Source organism: Chiloscyllium punctatum, chromosome 3, assembly GCF_047496795.1.
Source record: "Chiloscyllium punctatum isolate Juve2018m chromosome 3, sChiPun1.3, whole genome shotgun sequence".
In the NCBI taxonomy this organism is placed as follows: Eukaryota; Metazoa; Chordata; class Chondrichthyes; order Orectolobiformes; family Hemiscylliidae; genus Chiloscyllium; species Chiloscyllium punctatum.
In genome coordinates, this window is record NC_092741.1 from 86498107 (window position 1) to 86522592 (window position 24486).

General features: G+C 38.9%; 1 protein-coding gene across 5 annotated transcripts in view; it reads left to right on the forward strand.

Annotated features, from left to right (window-relative positions):
- nkain2 (sodium/potassium transporting ATPase interacting 2) overlaps positions 1-24486 on the forward strand; it is a 512436-nt gene that overhangs the window by 193423 nt on the left and 294527 nt on the right. For all 5 annotated transcript variants that reach the window (XR_011954528.1, XR_011954527.1, XM_072555972.1 and 2 more), the window contains exon 2: positions 404-541. Coding sequence is in view for 3 of the 5 variants with exons in the window: in XM_072555972.1 (XP_072412073.1) it covers positions 404-541 (138 nt within the window). In the remaining 2 variants the exon portion in view is untranslated. The remainder of the gene's footprint in view (positions 1-403; positions 542-24486) is intronic.

Here is a 24486-nt window from a genome sequence, read left to right on the forward strand (position 1 = left end):
TGCAGTTTCTTTGTGTTGTCCTCATAATTTGCTTGTCCACCTATCTCTGTAACATCAGCAAATTTAGCTACAATACAATCTTTGTCCAGGTTATTAATATTACTGATTTGAGTTGACTATTACATGTATGAACCTTTTAATAAAATTTAACTTTGAAAAGCATTATCTATTAGCTAATTATAATCTTAAAAAAAGGATTTACAGATTTGTGAGCAAAATATTTGTTTTTGTTACAACTGTTACAACTCTAAATAATGTAGTTTACATTTGAGACATCTATTTAAAAATGAGTGATTAAAACGAATATATATCCTGCAGCTTCTAAAAAGCATGGAATCTGTAATTGAAATTCGTCTGCAGTGTTATCATGTTCATGATTCTTTTTAACTTTTCTTTGAAACAGATATGTGTGTTGGAGAGACAGATCTTTGATTTCCTTGGCTACCAATGGGCACCAATCCTGGCCAATTTTTTACACATTGTCACAGTCATTTTTGGCCTTTTTGGGACCATCCAGTTCAGACAACGATATGTAATCAGGGTGAGTAGAATATTTGAAGTCCTAAAAACTGTGTTATTGCCTAAGGCAAGAGATATAGAGGGCAGTGAAGCTGTCAAAAAGAGGATGCTCATTTTTCATGCTACTTAAAGAAGTAATTGAACTGGAAAATTAAACAGAGAAGATCGCAAATCACTTTGTCTTATTTAGTCCTCAGGTTAATCATTTGAATCATATTAAATAATAGTATAATTTTCCACCATTTTAATTTGATATATTGATGCAAAGGATCAGTTACTTTCATTGATTGGTTACTGTAATATTTTCTGTTGCTACAGACCATCATTTAAATTGATAGCATACACCTTACAATAAACATTTACACTGACGTTGTGATATCAGCATGAGATTTATAATACTTATTTCTTGCAATCTCAAAATCCTGAAATAAGTAGTCAAAACATTGAGATGGATATAGCAAGATTTACCATTTCTGAGTGAGTAGTAACAACTGTGCCAATGTTGTCCATTCAGAAATAAAGGTTACCACCGAGACCCTAAATAGGCGAAAGATGAATGTCATCTCATTTTCCATTGATTACTCTGTTTACTAGTTTCTTAAACAAGAACACAAGAAGTTTATCTTGTAAAAGTAGGAAAGCTGAATAACAATATTATTATTTCCCATCCAGAAGAGTGAAATTAAATTACTCCAACATCTGCTGGTTTGTGAGCAGTTCATTGATATGTGCTTAAAGAGTCTATTGGGAATGTTGAAACAAAACTTTCATCCCAAATTTCTTACATAACTGTGTTTTAATTCAATTTTTCCTTTGCCTCATGTTCTTGTGAATGTGTTACCACCAAGGCTGTAGGAATGCACAGCCAGTAATCCGTGGGTCACAACATAAAATGAAAGTAGATTTCCCAATTACCCAGATGGCTAACTGAATACCTTATCGATATTCGATTTTAAGTAAAAAGATCTCTCAATCAGGTTTCTTAATAAACATGGTTATTGATTTATTATCAAACCAAAATGTGTTTAATGAAGATGGAATATGTGACTAATATACACATTTGGTCAAAAGAAGTATACATTTTTATCCCTCTGAAAGATTGCAGAGTGCACACACCAGGAAAGAAACAAAAAAATACACATTTCACTGCAGAGATTAGCATTCTGAATAAAACACTTTGTCCAATTGGTTATTGTTGGTGCCCGACAACCGCCAGCTGCGGCTGCTGGCATGTAGAGAGAAGAGTCAATTCTTGTAACTTCACAAGTCACTTTATTAATGTATTAAACAATACAATGTAGCTTATACATTCTATTGCAAAATAAAGCTTATATGCTTTCCTACATACTAAACTAGAGCCGATTTGTTCACATATTAAGTCCTCTGACACTCTCCAAGAGTCACAGAATATGAAAGTTACCCAACCTGGATAACTGTTTTGCCGCTGCTGACAAGGACTCACGCTGGCCAGGCATTGCATTGCCACTCTGCCTCTGAATGTCGTTACCATGCTGTATACAAAGGCTCTGTTTCTGCAATGGTTGATCTCTGGAGTTTTCACTGGCTGCATGTCTCAAGGGTCTTCTTTTTATCCTTTTATCTCTCGAGTTGTGGTGTCTTCTTCTTATTGGCTCAGTGTCATCCACTTCCCAATGTCTTTACCTTATTGGCTCTGGAACAGAGACTTAGGTAGCATTACCACCTTGCTCCTCATACCAATAAGGCTTCTGCATTACATCATCTTTCTTTCTTTTTTTTTTGCAGAGTTTAGTTGGTACAAACTGGTTCTGGTTGGTTCCGGCCAGTATCTGGCCTCAAATCATTCTCAGTTCACAAGCTGTTTTTCCCTGGCTGTCTGCAGTTTTACACTTGAGCATTTCAAGACCGAGCTGGTACATCTGTCTCTCTGCAACCTCCTGGCTAACATTTCATTTTCAGCAGTATGTCACTAACTGGTACCCTTGTTTCTCTGCAGCCTGGCTAACAGTTATTCAAGGCAAAAAGAAAGAAGCACAGGAAGTTCCTAATTCTTTTGTTCTAACATTTGGGATATATGATCAGATCAGTAATAACACATTGGAGCCTTGGCAGACACAGCTTGCTGAAGAAATACAGTATTGAGAATTTTTTTTTCAGAATAACAATTAGATGTCATTCTGAACTCAGCAAGATACCTCTTTTCAGTAAATAGGAGCAATTGCCTGGGCAATCCTTCCTCACATGTTTTTCATTGCAGATTCCAAGCACCATACATCCAATCACTGATCAAACAGATCTAGCAGGGGTCTCCAGCAAAGCAAACAGTTATCACTAATCAGATGATTTTTAGAAAGCTTGTATAAAAGTCTCCAGTGTCCAGAGAGATCTGTCACAACTTCTTTTAAACAAATCACTCCAGATATTTTTCACAAAACTTAAAATAAATCAGTGTTTCCCCAATGCCTGAAAACCTGAGTCCTCCAAGAAATATTAAATTTGCAAATCTTTGAAACAATTCTAATTGTTAAATCTTGTTAATTTGGGAGTACTACTGTTTATCTATACAAGAACACAGATCCAGGGATAGGGGAGAAAAGTTCTCCCTTTTACCTTGTAAAGTTGTAGTAGTTTCTTTTTGTCTTAGGCATCAGTATTTAAAAGAAGGAACCCTGAAACAAATATTTTATTAAATGAATAATTAAAGTTCGTAAAATGAAAAGATTTAATGGATGGAAACAAAGAATACAGGAGCACGAGAAGGTTATTCAACCCCTCAAGCCTGGTCCACCATTTAATATGATAATGGCTGATTATCCAAGTCAGTACCCTTTTCCCACATTCTCCACATATTCTTTGATCCCTTTAGACCTAAGAATTATAGCTGCATTTTATTTTTAAAGTCTTCGATTTTTGGCCTGATAAGTTTGTTATGGGAGAAATTTCCACAGGCTTGGCATTCTTTGGGGGAAGAAAATTACCCTCATCTCTGCCCTAGAAGTTCTATCCCTTATCCTAAGACTGTAATCCTGGTTCTGGACTCCTCAGTCTTTGTGAACATCCATCCTGCATCTACCCTGTTTAATTAAGTTAGAATTTTATTGGTTTCAATGAGACTCCCTGCTCATGTTTCTGAATTCCAGTGAACACAGTTCTAACTAATCCAGTCTCACCCTGTACACCACATCCTCCGACTGAGGAATCAGTCTGCTAAACCATCTTTAGCCCTGCAATAGCCAGACTATCCTTCCTCAGGTAAGGAGGCCAAAACTGCACACAGTATTCCAGTTGTGGTCTTTCCAGTGCCCTTTACAATGCATCCTTGCTCCTGTACTTAAAGAGTCATAGGGTCATACAGCATGGAAACACACCCTTCAGCCCAACTCATTGGTGCTGATCAGACATCCCAAACTGACCTAGTCTCATTTGCCAGAATTTGGCCCATATCCCTCTAAACCCTTCCTATTCATTTTCACAGCCTTTTAAATATTGCAATTGCAACCACCTCCACCACTTCCTCTGGAAGCTCATTCCATACAAACACCACCCTCTGCATGAAAATGTTACCCCTCAGGTCCTTTTCAAATCTTTCCCCTCTCACGTTAAACCTATGGTCTCCAGTTTTGGACTTCTCCACCTTAGCAAAAAGACTTTGGCTATTCATCTTATCCATTCCCCTCATGATTTTATAAACCTTTATCAGGTCACCCCTCAGCTTCTGACATTTCAGGAAACAACAGTGCAGGAGAGAGAGAGAGAGAGAGAGAGAACCTGCACAGTTACTGTCTTTGCTGTTTTTGAATTCATGTGTCGCTGGACATCGGAGTGCGTCTGGGAAAATTAACAAACAGTGAATTTCACAACTAATCTTGGAGGAACCGGTTTGAGCGAAGTTCACAACGCAGAATCAGATAAGTTAATTGTTGTTTTAAGTCTGTCCAAGAGAAAGGCTGTATTAGTGAGTACAGTGGGTTCTTTCTTGATTTTATGTTTTTGGAGATAAGTCTCTTGATTAAACTTAAAATATAAGCCATAGCTATTAATTTAACCTGGCGCAATGTTTTGTAGAGGAATAAGATGGTGTTATTTTCTGAGTCTGTAGATTGTGAAGGAGCAAAAATGGCCTTTGCAGTGATATGTACTTCTTGTCAAATGTGGGTGTTTAAAGCAAGTTTAAGGGTTACTGCAGATTATATCTCCCATAAATGCTATTGGATGCGAATCTTATTAGATTGAGTGGATCAGTTGGAGGGACAGATAGAAGCGATGAGGAATTTGCAACAGTAACAGTATGTGATGGATGGCAGTTATAATAAGGGGGGAAGTCTCAGATACTGTCACACAGATGAGTTAACCCCAGGAAGGGTAAGAGAGGTAGGCACCTAGAGCAGGAGTCTCTTGTGGATGTACCCATTTCAAACAGGCATGCTGTTTTGGAAAATGTGGGAATGTAGCACGAACAGCCAAGTTTCTCGTATTGAGACTGGCTCTAATGCAACAAGGGGTACGTCGTCTTCCAAGAGATCAATTGTGTTAGGGGATTCTATAGTCAGGGGTACAGACAGACGTTTCTTTGGCCAGCAGAGAAAGAGCAGAATGGTGTGTTGTTTCCCTAATGCCAGGATCAAGGATGCCTCAGAGAGGGTGCAGAATGTTCTCACGGGGAGAGATGCCAGCAAGAGGTCATTGTCCACATTGGAACCAATGACATAGGAAGGGAAAAGGTTGAGATTCTAAAGGGAGATTACAGTGTTAGGCAGAAATTTAAAAAGGAGGTCCTCAAGAGTAGTAATATCTGGATTACTCCCAGTGCTACGAGCTGGTGAGGGCAGGAATAGGAGGATAGAGCAGATGAATGCATGAATGAGGAGCTGGTGTATGGGAGAAGGATTCACATTTTTGGAACATTGGAATCTCTTTTGGGGTAGAAGTGACATGTACAAGAAGGACGGATTGCACCAAAATTGGAAGGGGACTAATATACTGGCAGGGAAATTTGCTAGAACTGCTCAGGAGGATTTAAACGAGTAAGGTCGGCGGGGGGGGGACCCAGGGAGATAGTGAGGAAAGAGATCAATCTGAGACTGGTACAGTTGAGAACAGAAGTGAATCAAACAGTTAGGGCAGGCAGGGACAAGATAGGACTAATAAATTAAACTGCATTTATTTCAATGCAAGGGGCCTAACAGGGAAGGCAGATGAATTCAGGGCATGGTTAGGAACATGGAACTGGGATATCATAGCAATTACAGAAACATGGCTCAGGGAAGGGCAGGACTGGCAGCTTAATGTTCCAGGATACAAATGTGACAGGAAGGACAGAAAGGGAGGCAAGAGAGGAGGCGGAGTGGCATTTTTGATAAGGGATAGCATTACAGCTGTGCTGAGGGAAGATATTCCGGACATACATCCAGGGAAGTTATTTGGGTGGACCTAAGAAATAAGTAAGGGATGATCTCCTTATTGGGATTGTATTATCGACCCTCTAATAGTCAGAGGGAAATTGAGAAACAAACTTGTGAGGAGATCTCAGCTATCCGAAAGAATAATAGGGTAGTTATGGTAGGGGATTTTAACTTTCCAAGCATCGACTGAGACTGCCATAGTGTTAAAGGTTTAGATGGAGAGGAATTTCTTAAGTGTGTACAAGACAATTTTCTGAATCAGTATGTGGATGTACCTACTAGAGAAGGTGCAAAACTTGACCTACTCTTGGGAAATAAGGAAGGGCAGGTGACTGAGGTGTCAGTGGGGGCCAGCGATCATAATTCTATTTGTTTTAAAATCATGATGGAAAAGGATAGACCAGATCTAAAAGTTGAAGTTCTAAATTGGAGAAAGGCCAATTTTGACGGTATTAGTCAAGAACTTTCGAAAGCTAATTAGAGGCAGCTGTTCGCACGTAAAGGGACAGCTGGAAAATGGGAAGCCTTCAGAAATGAGATAACAAGAATCCAGAGAAAGTATATTCCTGTCAGGGTGAAAGGGAAGGCTGGTAGGTACAGGAAATGCTGGATGACTAAAGAGATTGAGGATTTGGTTAAGAAAAAGAAGGAAGCATATGTCAGGTATAGACAGAATAGATCGAGTGAATCCTTAGAAGAGTATAAAGGAAGTAGGAGGGAAATCAGGAGGGCAAAAAGAACATGAGATGGCTTTGGCAAATAGTATTAAGGAGAATCCAAAGGAGTTTTACAAATATATTCAGGACAAAAGGGTAACTAGGGAGAGAATAGGGCCCCTTAAAGATCAGCAAAGCAGCCTTTGTGTGGAGCCAGAGAAAATGGGGGAGATACTAAATGAATATTTTGCATCAGTATTTATTGTGGAAAAGGATATGGAAGATAAAGACTGTAGGGAAATAAATGGTGACATCTTGCGAAATGTCCAGATTACAGAGGAGGAAGTGCTGGATGTCTTGAAACGGTTGAAGGTGAATAAATCACCAGGACCAGATCAGGTGTACCCGAGAACTCTGTGGGAAGCTAGAGAAGTATTTGCTGGGCCTCTTGCTGAGATATTTGTATGATCGATAGTCACAGGTGAGGTACTGGAAGACTGGAGGTTGGCAAACGTGGTGCCAGTGTTTAAGAAGGTCGGTAAAGACAAGCCAGAGAACTATAGAGCGGTGAGCCTGACCTCAGTGATGGGCAAGTTGTTGGCGGGAATCCTGAGGGACAGGATGTACATGTATTTGGAAAGGCAAGGACTGATTGGGATCGTCAGCATGGCTTTGTGCGTGGGAAATCATGTCTCACAAACTTGATTGAGTTTTTTGAAGAAGTAACAAAGAGGATTGATGAGGGCAGAGCAGTAGATGTTATTTATATAGACTTCAGTAAGGTGTTCGACAAGGTTCCCACGGGAGACTGATTAGCAAGGTTAGATCTGATGGAATACAGGAAGAACTAACCATTTGGATACAGAACTGGCCCAAAGGTAGAAGACAGAGGGTGGTGGTGGAGGGTTGTTTTTCAGACTGGAGGCCTGTGACCAGTGGAGTGCCACAAGGATCGGTGCTGGGTCCTCTACTTTTTGTCATTTACATAAATGATTTGAATGCGAGCATGAGAGGTAAGGTTAGTTAGTTTGCAGATGACACCAAAATTGGAGGTGTAGTGGACAGTGAAGAGGGTTACCTCAGATTAAAACAGGATCTGGACCAGATGGGCCAATGGGCTGAGAAGTGGCAGAAGGCGTTTAATTCAGATAAATGCGAGATGCTGCATTTTGGGAAAGCAAGTCTTACCAGGACTTATACACTTAATGGTAAGTTCCTAGGGAATGTTGCTGAACAAAGAGACCTTGGAGTGCAGGTTCATAGCTCCTTGAAAGTGGAGTCGCAGGTAGATAGGATAGTGAAGGCAGCGTTTGGTATGCTTTCCTATATTGGTCAGAGTATTGAGTACAGGAGTTGGGAGGTCATGTTGCGGCTGTACAGGACATTGGTTAGGCCACTGTTGGAATATTGCGTGCAATTCTGGTCTCCTTCCTATCGGAAAGATGTTGTGAATGTTGAAAGGGTTCAGAAAAGATTGACAAGGATGTTGCTTGGGTTGGAGGATTTGAGCTATAGGGAGATGTTGAACAGGTTGAGGCTGTTTTCCCTGGAGCATTGGAGGTTGAGGCGTGTCCTTTTAGAGGTTTACAAAATTATGAGGGGCATGGACAGGATAAATAGACAAAGTCAGTTTGGGGAGTCCAGAACTAGAGGGCATAGGTTTAGGGTGAGAGGAGAAAGGTATAAAAGAGACCTAAGGGGCAACTTTTTCATACAGAGGGTAGTACATGTATGGAATGAGCTGCCAGAGGATGTGGCAGAGGCTGGTACAATTGCAACATTTCAGAGGCATTTGGATGGGTGTATGAATAGGAAGGGTTTGGAGGGATATGGGCTGAGTGCTGGCAGGTGGGACTAGATTGGGTTGGGATACCTGGTTGGCGTGGACAGGTTGTATTGAAGGGTCTGTTTCCATGCTGTACGTCTCTATGACTCTAAGCCCCTACCTATTAAACGTCTCCTTATATCTAATATCCTCCAATTCTGGCAACATCCTTGTAAATCTTTTCTGCACCCTCTCAAGTTTAACAACAAAAGTCCAAAGAGGGTGACCAGAATTCCACTCCATGTTCTAAAAACAATCTAAGTCCAACATAGCATTTGCCTTCCTCACCACCTGCATGCTTAGTTTCGGTGACTAGTGTGCAAGAATACCAAAGTCATTGAAGCTCTCATTTACCCAATCTATTCCCATTCAGATAATAATCTTCCTGCCTGTTTTTTTGTTACCAAAATGGATACCCTCACATCTTTCTTTATCTAATATGCATTTGCTCATTTATTTAACTTGTCTAAATGACACTGAAGGTTCTCTACATCTTTCTAATAGATGACCCAGCTTTGTGTCATCTTCAGACTTTGAGATTTGACACAGTTTCCTGACCTAAACCATTAATATTTATTATGAACAACTGGAGTCCAAATACCGATCACTGTGGTATCCTAATAGCCACTGCCTACCATTTAGAAAAGACCCAGTTCATTCGAACTGTTTGTTTCCTGTCTGCCAATAAACTCTCAATCCATTTCAGTACATGACCTCCAATCTCATGTGCTTTAATTTTGTATGCTAATATTTTAACTAGGTCCTTATAAAAAGCGTTCTGAAAATCCTAGTAAACCACATCAAATGGCTTCCCCTTATCCACTTTAGTGGTTACATCCTCAAAAGATTCAAGCAGATTTGTCAAGCATGACGTCCCCTTTGTAAATTCATGCTGACTTTGAGTTCAGTGTTTGTTATGTGAAAACCAGATGGCTTTAATGCTTGCTAATTATGTCAATGCTAGGTAATTTTGGTGAGACTATTAATTGAATAGAATAGAATGATTTTAACTTAATTGAACAATTAATAACAACAAGGGTATGAACTGGAGTGTTTAGTTTCATTGAATTTATAACTGACTCAAGTCTTACAATTATGGACTGAAAAGAGAGATCCAAACGAAAGATATTTCTATCCTGAATAACTACAAGACCTTTCAGGATATGGTTATCATTTCATATGTTTCACAGGATTTGTTATTGTTATCACAATAAGTACAAAAGTGTAATACCAAATGAAGGCACTGAATTGGTGAATATTGGAACACCAACTTGTAACTTCTGGCTGACAGATAAATTCTTCTGTGTTTTCTTCTTATTGCACATTGTGCAGTTAAAAGTAGATACTAAGTCACCCTTGCTACCTGTTATTCCTTGTCCATGGTCAATAGCATTCTTGGGCTCTGATTAGCTTCCAATGTGTGAATAACACATTATCAAATTGGAGAGGGGATATGTTTCCAATTTATCATTGGTTTCTGAAATATAATGGATATCTTACTGATGTCATTTGTCATTCCCTCCTGACTGATTCCCAAACTATCAGACACTGTGGGAACATCCTTTTCATGGTAGCTTTTGCCTGTTAGTTTATTAATTCCATGGCTCTCCATTAAGATAATGAGGTATCACAAAATAATTTTTATCTGCCATGAGGATAAGTAGTGTAACATCTGATTGATTAATATAATCCTAAGTGTCTAATTGATCCATCTAAAAGTTCTGGTGAGTTGAAGAGTCTATTATTAAAACTTAATTAATATCATTTTTATCAATGTGTGACTTCATTTAACTGCTGATGCATGCGTGAAGTTAAGGAAAATGCCATCTTTTTGTTCTTCGGAGAAAAAGGGGTCAGATTAGCACAAATCCAACTTTATTATATCTAGCAAAAGACAGCGTAATTCCAGAGGACTGTTACATAATTTGAAAGAATATTACAATTTCTCCTCAAAATACTTTAAGTTACAAAGTTAAACCGGCATAGAACTGTGTGTCTTGATCGAAAACTGTTTCATTTCAGTGATTTCACAGCTTGTTAACCTGGAGCCATGAAAGTAGTAAAAAAAAAAGCCGTTAACCCATGACATTTCTTTTCACCTGAATGACATGGCTAAAGAAATTTAACAGCAAAAATACAATCACAGAGGCTCGCATGCTGTGACTCAAATGTCTTATATTGATCATAATAGAACAGAATATTACCTCACTTGCTGATCATTACACACGTTGAAAAATAACATCAATCCTAACCAAGTTGGAGACAGGTTGAAACCAGAAAGTTAATCACAGAAGAAATTATTTGTGTATCTAAATTAGTGAAAGTCAACTTGGGAGTACCTGTACACTAACCAACCTACAAGCCATCTAACCACTTCAAGAGCTTGAGCTCATGTGCATGAGTTCTTCCACAATCCATATTCTGTATGGAAACCATTCAAAAGCTTCTCAAAGCAGCACTCAAGAAAGAAGATGAAAGATATATACTAACAGGAAGTGCTTGAGAAAGCAGACAGAAGATCCATATTATGTGGGAATGTAAAATTATTACCTGCGCGTTGAGTCATAATGTTACAGAATCTGCAGGGCAGCAAAGGAAGTAGTCACAATGCACAGCTGAGATAGGGCCAGTATAGTGACTGAGGAATATGGCAAAGACTGCTCAGTCCTCTAGTGCAAGCACAAGGGTATACCATGGGGATGAGATCATATCAACAAAAAAGATAGCTTCTTGCATCTTAATTGTATGGAAAATATGACTAGGAGCCAATGTTTTGGTGCAAAAATATCACATGACTGGTATGCTATACAAAAATCTGTCCACAGCACTTAGAAAGGGAGCTCAGGTGAAAGTAAGTAGGGAGCAGACAAAGAAAAGGGTTGGCTGTATACAGCTGAAGTGCTGTCATTGACTTCAAGCTCCTGAATGACCAAAGGCTCAGAAAAAAACATTTGAGCAGTTGGCAGGTCTGTGAATCCAAAGTGACTGTATTCTCTATGAATCTGGCAGTTGAGTCAAAGAAAGGCTCATTAACAGCATTTGTCCCCCAGAGGATTTGGATCATGTTGGTGCTTAGATGTTGGTGTGAGGCTTTGTAAATCCTGCAGGAGAAGAGATTGAGCAGTTGACAGTTGAGCAGCAATTTGAGTAGTCAGAGATAGAGCAACTATTAAAAGAATATCGGAGTGTATATCATGAAAGAGAGGAGTTGAAATCCCTGATAAGGTAAATGAAACTTTTTGTGAATGACAGCGACTACTGATGTTTGCATGTGTTGCTGAGAGAATTTAGAAAATCTATCTTGATTTCTTGATTCAAGAAGATATTTGTGATGTGTTAATTTAAAGTTTGCCTCTTAATTCATACTTATCTTTTGTTACTACCGGTGACTTGAGTATAAAATTGATAATAATCATTTTGCTCTGTTAGCTCATACAATGTTATATTAATAGCATTCCCAGAAAAAATTGAATTTAGGGTTAAAAATAGGGAAATAAAAACAGAAATAATTAAAGTTATATCACAGCATTTAGAGAAAAGCTTCACACAGGTACCTTGCAGCTTGATTCAACTAGAATTTAGTTGCAGGTGAATTAAATTGAAATTGGAAAGAAAACTAAAAAGCTTGAACTTGAAAAAGGGAAAGAACTGTAAATCGAAAAGATGGAATTTGAACTTCAGAGAGAGAAGACAGAAAGAAAAACAAGGGACCAGGTAAAAGACAGAGTGTTTCAAAGAGAAAAGGGAAAAGAGGCACTTTGCCCCAAAAGAAAGAAAAACGTAAGTTTATGAATTGAAAGAGAAGCTAATAATTCAGATGGTGTGTTGAATCCACTTGGAATTTTGATTTAACAAAGAATCTAGTGCCTAGTGCCTAAATTGCTGAGGATTCATGGAGTAAAGACATAGTTACTTCATTTGGGGAAAAAAGTAGTGGCTGCACAGCAAGAGTGGCCAAAACACTTATTCACAAAGTGTTTAGTTGGGGAAAGCAATGAATGTTTAGATTAGATTACATTACAGCATGGAAACACGCCCTTCGGCCCAACAAGTTCACACCGACCCGCCGAAGCGCAACCCACCCATGCCCCTACATTTACCCCTTACCTAACACTACGGGCAGTTTAGCATGGCCAATTCACCTGGCCTGCACATCTTTGGACTGTGGGAGGAAACCCACACAGACATGGGGAGAACGTGCAAACTCCACACAGTCAGTCGCCTGAGGTGGGAATTGAACCCAGGTCTCAGGCGCTGTGAGGCAGCAGTGCTAACCACTGTGCCACCGTGCCACCCACCAAGTTTATTCAAGTCTTCCAGAAGAACTTCTTTAAATTATAAAAGTTTTATTATTTAATGTGATGAACTTGTCCCTGCAATATATTTAAATTTCAAAATTAAAGAAAAAATCTGAATGAAATAATTTGTACAATTTGTGAGGGAGAAGGAATTTATTGTCAGGTTGTTTCAATTACTGAAGTAGGAACAAACTTTGGAAAATATGAAGATAATAATAATGGAAGATTCAAAACAGCATTCTAATAGCCATTAGGTTACACTTGGAAGACCACAAGATTTATAAAATAAGGGAAATGGTAGTTCTGGTAGGAATGATATATCACGGAGACAAGTAGAGGCAATAGATCTCCATTGTAAACTCACAGGGAAACTGCAGGAATAGAAAAATATCCTGATTCTAGCGAGAAGGCAGAAACAGTTCCAGTCAATAAAAATGATAGTATTGAGAATAAAAATGATGCAAGGATACCACAATTACAGTTTTTGTTGCATAAGACCGAGCATGCAAAAGTAACTTGTTAGGAGCTGGAAGATAAACTAGTCATGGAAAACGGACAGGTGAAATGTATCCTCAAAAAAGATTGTGCCACTACAGCAAAACCTGATCAGTGTAGAATATCAACCTTCCTGCATCAAATATAAGTTACAAGTTCAAGAAAGATTATTCAGGACTATTATTTAGTTCTGTAGTTTGATGATCCCTTTGTGACAGATTTACAGACTTTGGAAATGCTTAACTTGTTAATTTTTTTGTCATCATTTTAGGAGAGAAATGAAACTCTTAAAGCAATGGTTGCATGCTAAAGGTCCATTGCGGGTTTGTTTCTTTATCACCTGTTTTCTTGCAACAAACTTTACATAAACTTATTGATAAAATATTTGCTGTAGAATTATTGTTAAATTTGCTTTGCTTTCATTGGCTTCTTATTGTGGTTTCCCAAATCATCATTTTCAAAATTTTCCCAAACTAAATAACTGATCTATTTTTAAGTTTCCTGTTCCTGCATTATTTCAATTCTTAAATTTAGCATCATACAGGTAAGAAAGATAATTGTTTCATCTCTTTAATGAGAATTCCCTGTGACTACAAATTGATTGTTGTAATATTTTTGTTCCAGTTCTTATTTTCTCCCTTTTTTGCAAAAATGATACACTTGCACCATCACATTGTCAGTTTCCTATTTCTTCTCCAGAGCTTTGTTGCACTGGTTCTGGCATGCATCATTTCTCTATTTTATAAGCACTTCTGTGATAGAAGCTCTTCTTTCATTGTTGAATTTCTGGGTTTCCATCAGAGATCTGCCAATTTCATGAAGATCGGAAGTTAGTGAGTCCTCTGTATGTCAGTTTGATTATCAACTACTCAAGAATCCAACCCCCACACTCCAGGCCTTGTTATCACATAGCCTGCTATTGCACACAACCCATTGTTAGCCACTAACAGTCTCTGTTAATAGCTATTCATCCTCCTAGCAGGACAATTATCCACCCCTTTGTCTGTCCAACTGTCTGTCCCTCTCTCTTTGGGTTCTATCTCCATCTATCATTTACTCCTTACCCCCTTCCACACTTTACCTTCTGCATAAAGATTAACATTTTCCTCACCATCATCAGTTCTGAGGAAGAGTTACTGGATCTGAAATGTTAACACTGATTGTGCTCCACAGAATCTGCCATATCTGCTAATCTTTTCCACCAATTTCTGTTTTAGTTCAAACAACTCTATCTTAGCTTATACTTCAATGTGGTACTGCCTGGGCACAGCATTGTTGAATGTTCTGTTTCTTAAGAGGAGACCTGCAAGGTGAATCCAATTATACCTGCTTAATTAGATCTTGACAATCCCATTTTATTCTTCAAGTAAGAGTAGGTCAACCACAATACATTTTTTGGAAGTTCCCACTGACAGGTGAAAGAGATTCATTAAACACTCAAGTGGTTAATGTATGCAGTAGACTGCGAATTTCTCAAGTGGATTTACCTAGTAAGTTTTCTTTTAAGGCCTCAAGGTACCAAAAATGGTGATATCAGACCATTAACTTTGCCTTACTTAAAGCTTTGTTGACTCAGGATTGTTACACTCATTATTGCATGCTTTTACATTTTTACATTTATTTCGTTTCCTACATTCTATTGCAGTAAATTTCCTCATACAAATGTTTCTTGTTCTCAAGAGACAGAAGGCTGATTGTGAATTACATAGAAATGGACAAAGAAAGATAAGCTTGTATACAGAGTGTGCTGCATAGACCTTCCTTTAAACAATGTTGATCAATTGAACCTATCAGACCAATTAGGCATAATAGAGGAATTGTAACTTTGCTATGACATCTTCATGAGATGAACTTTTCTCCAAGTTAGCACTGTGATTTTTGAATTGATCTTTCATTCCCTATTCAAACATTTCATCTCAACAGTGCGCATCAGAAATCTGGGAATCTGCTTTGCACAATTTCCCAAACATTTACAGTAATGATTAGAAAATTGTGCACCACATGTTTCTAGATTTCCATTATGCCAGTTTTCAATAGCGTGGCTCCCAGCTAGAAACACAATACCTGAAAATGATCTCTTGGATGTCATTTTGTACTACCAGCAAAAATGTAGCCTTGAAATGATATAAGTTGAAGCAGTACCTGAACAATGACAAACATAGTCAGCTTGAGTGTCAGCAAACGATAGTGTATCATACAAAGACTCAAAGTGTGAGGTCTTTGGAAGAAGAAAATTCAGCAAGGTTGTCAAGTACAGGGCTTTCCATTGTGGTCTGCATAAAATTGAAGTGGAACAAATGAGCATCAAAGCTTTTTTTTGAGGGTTTAACATGGTCAAACAGTTACTTTGAATCGTGTTGGTAGACAGAATTTAATTGTATGCAAATTCAAACTGCTTGCCAAACACATGTACAGGTTGGTAAGTCTTATCTCACTAGTGAGTGTACAGTTTTCTTTCAAATCTGTGCATGTCTTTTCAGGATAGTGCCCATCTATAGGCCGGAAAACTACATCATTTCTCAGATTTGAAGATACACAACCACCTGATTAAGGAGCAGTGCTCCAAAAGCTAGTGCTTCCAAATAGATCTGTTGGACTATAACTGGAGTTGTGTGATTTTTAACATTTCTCTGGAAAGGATATGTTGTAATGTCAAACAGATAAACCTACTTTTGGAAGTATTCTACCACTAAACAGATTTTCCCTTCTTTCCATGCTCAGCATATTGCAAGGATCATTTCTTCTGTGACAGCCTAACCCACTCCTCCATCAGTTTCAAAGAAACATTATTGTACTTGAAATGTTAACTGTAATATAATAATTACCAAAAAAACCTCATTAAGCAGAGAATAAATTAGTTTACCCTGGATAACCACTTTGTGACTTCTAACTGACAGGTATCCAGTCCTTTATGTGTACCAAATACTGAGACGATGCTTTTTAACTCTTGTTAGCCACTTTCCTTTGCATGATTGATAACACCTGAGCTGTGTTTGGTTTGCTAATATATGAACAGCACATGATCAGTCTTGGATTAGCTAGGTGTCATGTGACCAATTTCTAATTGGTTTCTTGAAGGTGATGGTCAACTTTGTGTTATCCCAACAGTTGTTAAATTAGGGGCATGCAAGAGGAACACACATGTAAGTGAAGGGCAAAATCAGTGCTCTTAGAACCTTTAGGTCTGGGTTCTTATGGTACAGTGGTAGTCTCCCTACTTTTGGACTATGAGAACTGGTTTAAGTAACCACCTGCCCTAAAGGTGTGTAATAATATCTCTGAACAGGTTGATTAGCAAATATATTTTTAAAAATTAAAGATGATGGTCATCTAATAGCTATCACTTCTGTTAGATCCTGACTAGTTTCTCTTAGATAGAAGTTATTTGTAAGAACTTCCTTTACATTACAACTTTCCCCTGTTGGTGGAGTGCTGTAAACTTGGTAAACTAAAATAATGAGGCACCATTAGTTATTATTGTCTTTTTACACCTAAATTATATATCCAAATATTTTGGAGTGTTACACAGCCTAACATGCACCTTAGTTAGAAGAACCATTTATTTAATCATAACATGACATCACCTTGTCTGTGGAACCTGGATCAAGTTTACTAAAAAGTTACTTCCTATTTTTTTGCCATAGAAATAGAGTTGCATTAGTAAGAATTAAACCTTATCATTGTACTGCATTACAGCTTGTTTCCAAAGTTTGTGTATAGACTTCTAATGTATTTTAAAAGCAAATGACAAGTTCTCTAAGTTACAAAGCTAAACTAATCTAGGACATAAACTGTGCGGCTGACCTAAAGGTTCTTTAATTTCAAAGTGATTTTACAGTTTATTTTAGGCTGGGGTTATGAAAACAGTGATTAAACAATGATCCCATGACCTCCCTTCGACCTGAACCATGTGGCAAAACTCACTTCAAATCAAAGATACAACTACAGGCAAAGACTCACATGCTATATTAATACCTTGCTTGTTAATCATTGCACATGTTGAAAATAAACTCAATTCCCCAGACCTGCTTGGATGTAAAGCATCTCATGGTACTATTTTAAAGCAGAGAGGGGGAGTTATTCCAGTGTCCTGGCACAGATTGATTTTATTCCTCAATCAAAATCATGACAACAAATTATCTCATCTTTATGGACTTGCTACTGGTAGGGCTTCATTGTGTGCAGATTTGCTGTAGAATTTCTTAGATTACAAAAACGATTACACTTCCAATTTAAACAATGGTTATAAAATACTTTGGGATGGCTGGTGGTCAAAAAAGTCTTTTTTTTCTTCTTTCTACTCCTTGCTATAGACAAAGTAAGCCAATCCCAAACCAACAGGTACTTCAGAGCTCTGTGCTCCTGCCATATTTAGTTGAGAATGGTGATAGATAATTAAAACAACTACAAGAATGATTAAGCTTGACAAATATCCCCATTCCCTAAATGTTAATAATCACTCAAGATTGACTTTGGCCTCCTACTGAGGTTTCCTGCATTACAGATGCCAGTCTTCAGGTAATTTAATTCATCCACTTGAAGAAATGACTGAGTGCATTGTTTAGTGAAAAGACTACAGACCCTAACAACATGCTACCTGTAATTATGATGATTCATGGATCAGAACTAGCCAAATCCCTCACCCTATTATTCCAGTTTTGCTATAATGCTGACATTTTCCCAATCAAGTAGAAAATTGATCGTTTTGTCCTGTCCACAAAAAGCCAGGACATCACTCCTACTTTGGTCCAAACTCGACCAAAGGAGATGAATTCCAGAAAAAAGGTGAACATTAGATTTAAACATAATTTCTCTTTAGGTTGCATTGAGAACCCCCCAGTAAAATAATAGTTCATGGGAATTAGAGAAATGTCTCCAGAGGCTGGAGTCATAACCAGCACAAAAGAAGCCAATTACTTCAACTTCAAAATCACAATTGGAATTCCTCAGGGCAGTGGGCTTGACCTAATCATCATTAGTAGATTCATGGGTAGCCTTCACTCTGTCTTAAAATCAGAAGTTAAAATATTTATTGACAATTGTATAGTGTTTAGAGAAAATAACAGTCCATGCCCTCATTCAGAAAACTCTAGATAATGTTCAGGGTTGGTTAGATAAGTGACAATCAGGCCACACAAATGGCAGTCAATGTCCATTTCCAGTACAATAGAATCAAACAACCTATTCTTAACAGTCAATGGAATTAATATTACTGAAATTCCAACCCTACCATCCTGAGGAAATGAACGATAACCATTAAGGTCTTTAACATGAGGAAATGTTTTTTTTTAGTGTAAATGATATGAGAATATTTCCATTTGTGATGAAGGGCATGACTAGACTTCAATATAACATAGTCATGAAGGACTTCAATATAGAATTCATAAGAGAAATACTCATTTACCCAAAGAATAGTGAGAATATGGAAATTATTACTACAAAAGTTGGTTAACATGAATAAGTTCATTTTAAAGGGAGCAAAACAAACAGATGAGTGAGAGGAGAACATTGGATTGCAATGGTCTAGAGTAATTCAGTCTACTTCTCTCAATGAAGATACTGATTCCATAGAGAGAGTGCAACAAAGGTTCACCAGACATTTGAAATATCAGAACTCTCCTATGAAGAGAGATTAGGCAAACTGAGCCTTTATTCTCTCGCATTTCAAAGAATGAGAAGTGATCTCATTAAAATTTACAAGAACACCTAGAAATTGGACATTATAGATGAATGTAAAATGTTTTGCCTGGTTGGGAAGCCTAGAACAGGGAGGACAGTTTGAAATTAAGGGGGGTGTCAATACATGGATAATTTTGTTCCTACATTTGTGAACCTTTGAAATTTTGTACCATAGTGGTCTGTGGAAGCTCAATCCTTGACTTTGTATAAAGTAGGAATTGATAGATTTATGAATACCACCCTGTGAGGATAGGGTGGATAAAAGGCAAGATAAAATTGGACAAATAACCAGGATCAAATGGCGGAACAGCCTCGACATACTTAATGGTTTACTGTTTCTATATTTCTATGGTGGAGAATGGTAAGAGGGTTGAGTGATGTATAAAAGTTTGCTTTGACTGATTGGGCCAAATGGCCTGTTTTTGTGCCATATGTGCAGTTTAAGCAACATTTTCAGAATCATCACTGACCAAGAGATCAACTGGATTGGCCATAGCAATACTGTACTTGCACTTAGAAGGTCCACGCATGTTAATTGACATGTAGCCACATTGACTCCTGGTTCCAGAAATCATGCACAGATCTCTGAGACCTGTACAGCAGCAGATAAAATCAGAAGGACTGTAGGTCTGGTGCTAGTTATTCCACAGTGAGTAAGTCATCTCCTGACTCCTCGCAGCGTGTCCGCTATTTACAAGACACAAGTCATGTATATGATATAATATGCTCCACTTGCCTGGGGAAGTAGATCTTCATGAAAAAACTCAACACATCCAAGGCATTTTAGGTTGGCACCCCAACCAACATCTTAAACATTCCGTTTCTACATCACTGGCATACCATGTATGTATCAACTCCAGATGCACAGCAATAAGTCACCAAGGTTCCTTCACCTGCATTTTCCTAACCCGCTTCAAACGATATTAGGTAATAATGGCAATAGGCGTGTACACTATCACTTGTAAGTATCCTTCAAATCTCACATTGCCCTGACTTTAAAAAAAGTATTGCCATTTCTTAATTGTTGCTGAGTCAAAATTCTGTAAACCCCTCCCTAAAACATTGTACACATACCTACACCCTAGGCTCTACATACAAGGAAAGGGATTGCCACCGTTTTTTCAAGGGCAATTAGGAATTGCCAAGAAATGTTGACATTATCAAGGACACCCAAACTCCATTTGTTCATTACATATAAAAAATATCAGTTAGGTGTGGAGGAACTGGTTCAATGTTAAGGGAAGTAGATTTAAAATATAATTAGACTGTCTTATTTACTTCACTTGCCTTATGAATTGGTGATCATAAGCATTCAAAACACAGGCTCATTTCACAAATGAATCTTTTATAAGATCTAAAAATAATGGGTAACAACATTCTTATGTTGTGATATTGATTGTGTTGATTTGCACAATATTAATAATTATCCTTCATCCATCAAAGTGCTAGTTAGCTCAGTGGATTCAATGGCCTGTGTATGGTTTGGAATAATGAACAGTGCAATTTAAAATTCCCTTTTTGGCTGTGGTATGCTTGGGACCTCTTTGTCCATTTCGTCATCGAGAATGGAAGGCAACAGCCAACCACCACTGACAAAAACTGCTAAAGGAAGCAACTCATGATGAAGCTCCAGCAGTGTACATGGAAGAATAAATCCATGAGACAATTACAATGTACTTTTGGTGAAGCAGAATAATGATATGAACAGAATTAATATCTTGCCTGCCAAGGCATTTTTTTTTCATTAAAATGCCACAATGTTTTGCAGAGTGTTTGTGCTATTCCTTGGTTAAATTGATTTCTAACACCACTTGTATCTTATCCAAGTGCCAAAATGTAGTAAGCTTCTGCCCTTTACTTTTCATTTTTATGTATATGGATGAATTGGTCCTTAATCTGTACCTGCATTGTGTTTCTGAGAGGTGTATAAAATAAGCTGCAGAAATCAGATACCATTAGATGTAGGATTGCATCATTGTTTTCCACTTCCTTGTTGGATCTTCATGTCTGTTTCTACCTGCAGAGGTTGTGCGGCAGCTGCTGCTTGTTGCTGGAGTTTCTGATGACATTGTGATTGCTGTTTCCTTCTGCACATTTGAAGTAAGGTCACAAGGGCTTCAGCCATGGTGTTGTCTGTGTCAGATGTTCGAGCAGATAATCTATGGGGAAGCACAGAAAGATAATACAGTTTTATTGAAAGAACTCTTGAGTCCTCACATCCATCACAATGAAGGCTTATGTTATGCTGCACAGTGTAGCAAAAACCTTTCCAAGGTGATAGCTCCCTAAAAAGCTTTTAGATATATAACCATGTCCAAATATACATGTTTTCATGCTCCATTGAGTGAATAGAGATTCGCCAGTAAGCAAACATGATGTCGCAACCCCTCACCCAATGAAAAAGCACACCAGCGTCATTGCATACTGAATGTTCAGTGCTTGAATGTAGTGGCTGTAACATGTTACTTGATAGACCTAACTTTGGAATGTTCTTTTGATATGCACAAGTACTGCTTGTGAGTGCATTGGTCTGATTACATTTTATTATCTGACCTGTCAAGGAAGTCATTAGTGCACAAAAGAAATAGTCATAGTTGCTTCACAAATTTTCATGAGTCTTTTTGGACAATGTTTGACCTACTGTTGAAGTGCAAATTGAGGACAGATGGATGATATTACTCAACCTCTGCGAATCAGATACAGGTGACTGATTTCCTTCCCTAAAGATCATTAGTGAACCAGTTGGGTTGTTAAAGGAATGGTCATGATTAGGTTAGCTCCTTTTTACCCACCTCTGTAAAACAACAGTACACACACAAACAAAGATACAGTAGAGACACTTGCAGTTTTTAATTATTAGAGGTATCTCAATCACTGTATTTCACAACGAGAGCTCTGTAACTAATCCCAAACATTACCTCGATATCTGGCAGCACATGGCTCAGCAGTTAGCATTGCTGCCGCAACGCCAGGGAGTTGGGTTTGAATCCACCCTGGGGCAACTGGAAGTGTGGAGTTACTACATACTCCCCGTTTTTGTGTGAGTTTCCTCTGGGTGCTCCAGTTTCCTCCGACAGTCAAAGATGTGCACTTTAGGCAGATTGGCCAAGCTAAATTGCCTGTAGTGGCCAGAGGTGTGTAGACTAGATGGATTAGTCAAGGGTAAAGTCAAGGTGAAGAGCAGAGTCTGATTAGAACAAGTCAGAAGAGCAGAGTCTGATTAGAACAAGTCAACATGGATTTAGTAAAGGGAGGTCATGCCTGACAAACCTGTTGGAATTTTTTGAAGAGGTAACAAGTAGGTTAGACCAGGGGAACCCAGTGGATGTGGTCTATCTGGACTTTCAAAAGGCCTTTGATAAGGTGCCACACGGGAGACTGCTGAGCAAGGTGAGGGCCCATGGTGTTCGAGGTGAGCTGCTGGGATGGATTGAGGATTGGCTATCTAACAGAAGGCAGAGAGTTGGGATAAAAGGTTCTTTTTCAGAATGGCAGCCGGTGACGAGCGGTGTCCCGCAGGGTTCGGTGCTGGGGCCACAGCTGTTCGCATTATATATTAATGATTTGGATGAGGGAACCGGGGGCATTCTAGCGAAGTTTGCAGATGATACAAAGTTAGGTGGACAGGCAGGTAGTACTGAGGAAGTGGGGAGGCTACAGAAGGATCTAGACAGGTTGGGAGAGTGGTCCAGGAAATGGCTGATGGAATTTAACGTGAGCAAGTGCGAGGTCTTGCACTTTGGCAAAAAGAATATAGGAATGGACTACTTTCTAAATGGTGAGAAACTTAATAAAGCCAAAGCACAAAGGGATCTGGGAGTGCTAGTCGAGGATTCTCTAAAGGTAAACATGCAGGTTGAGTCTGTGATTAAGAAAGCGAATGCAATGTTGTCTCTTATCTCAAGAGGGTTGGAATATAAAAGCAGAGATGTACTACTAAGACTTTATAAAGCTCTGGTTAGGCCCCATTTGGAGTACTGTGTCCAGTTTTGGTCCCCACACCTCAGGAAGGACATACTGGCACTGGAACGTGTCCAGCGGAGATTCACACGGATGATCCCTGGAATGACAGGTCTAGCATATGAGGAACGGCTGAGGATACTGGGATTGTATTCGTTGGAGTTTAGAAGATTAAGGGGAGATCTAATAGAGACGTACAAAATAATACATGGCTTTGAAAAGGTGGATGCTAGAAAATTGTTTCTGTTAGGCGAGGAGACTAGGACCCGTGGACACAGCCTTAGAATTAGAGGGGGTCATTTCAGAACGGAAATGCGGAGACATTTCTTCAGCCAGAGAGTGGTGGGCCTGTGGAATTCATTGCCACGGAGTGCAGTGGAAGCCGGGACGCTAAATGTCTTCAAGGCCGAGATTGATAGGTTCTTGTTGTCTAGAGGAATTAAGGGCTACGGGGAGAATGCTGGCAAGTGGAACTGAAATGCGCATCAGCCATGATTGAATGGCGGAGTGGACTCGATGGGCCGAATGGCCTTACTTCCACTCCTATGTCTTATGGTCTTATGGTCTTAAGGTTACAGGGATGGGACGGGTTTGGGTGGGTCTTTGGCAGCTCAGTGTGGACTCAGTGGGTGAAATGGCTCGCTTCCATACTGTAGGGATTCTATGATTTATTCTATGATTCTTCGGCATGTCTTCTAATGTGGGGTATCTGTTGCAATGTTATTCTCCAGAATTCTGCTGAAAAACAGAGGTGTTTCCTGGGCTGCTTTGTACAATGTCTCTGAGTCAAGTATATGCCTTAATTGGAATTATCTGTGCAGTCACAAATCCTGAATATTTTGTCCTTATTTGGTAAAGACAGTAGTTCCCCTCAGCAGACCTGAATGACTCAACATAGTTCCACTCGTTTAACAGACAATTGTAAAGCTTTTTTCCAATATTGTCATTCAATTAATTCAAATTTTGCCATGTCATAGAATCCCTACAGTGAAGAAAAGGCCATTCAGCCCTTTGTGTCTTTACTGACCCTCCAAAGAGCATCCCACCCAGAACCATCCTATCCCCATAACCCTGCATTTAACCATGGCTAACCCACCTAGCCTGCACATTCTTGGACACCACAGGCTATATAGATTGGCCAATCCAGCAAACCTATCCATCTTTGGACTGTGAGAGGAAACCAGAACACCCAGCAGACATCCATGCACTCACAGGGAAAATGTGCAAACTCCACAACGACGGTCTTCCAAGGTTGGAATCAAATCCAGGTCCTAGGCACTATGAGGTCCCTAACCACTGTGTCACCATGCCATCCTACATTTCATGGTGGCATGCAAACTCACCTTCTAAGAACTATTAGCCTGGAGCTCTGCATTACTAGTCCAGTGAAATGACCACTTCACAAATTCTATTAGAACCAAAAATTATATCCTACAATTCCCATTTGATTAATACAACTTCCTCTAGCAGGATCTTAACTTCTGAATTATTTTCTTCACCTGCCCCCAAGAAAGAAACACAAACCAACTCAGCCACTTTACATTCGGAATCAGCAATCTTATGCAGTTCAGTTTTGATCTGAGATGTCAAAATTCCAACTTCAAGTGAGTATGTTGTAGACCTTGTCCATAAGCAAGATAAATCCCCCCATTATTCATGTTACCTTTGATGTT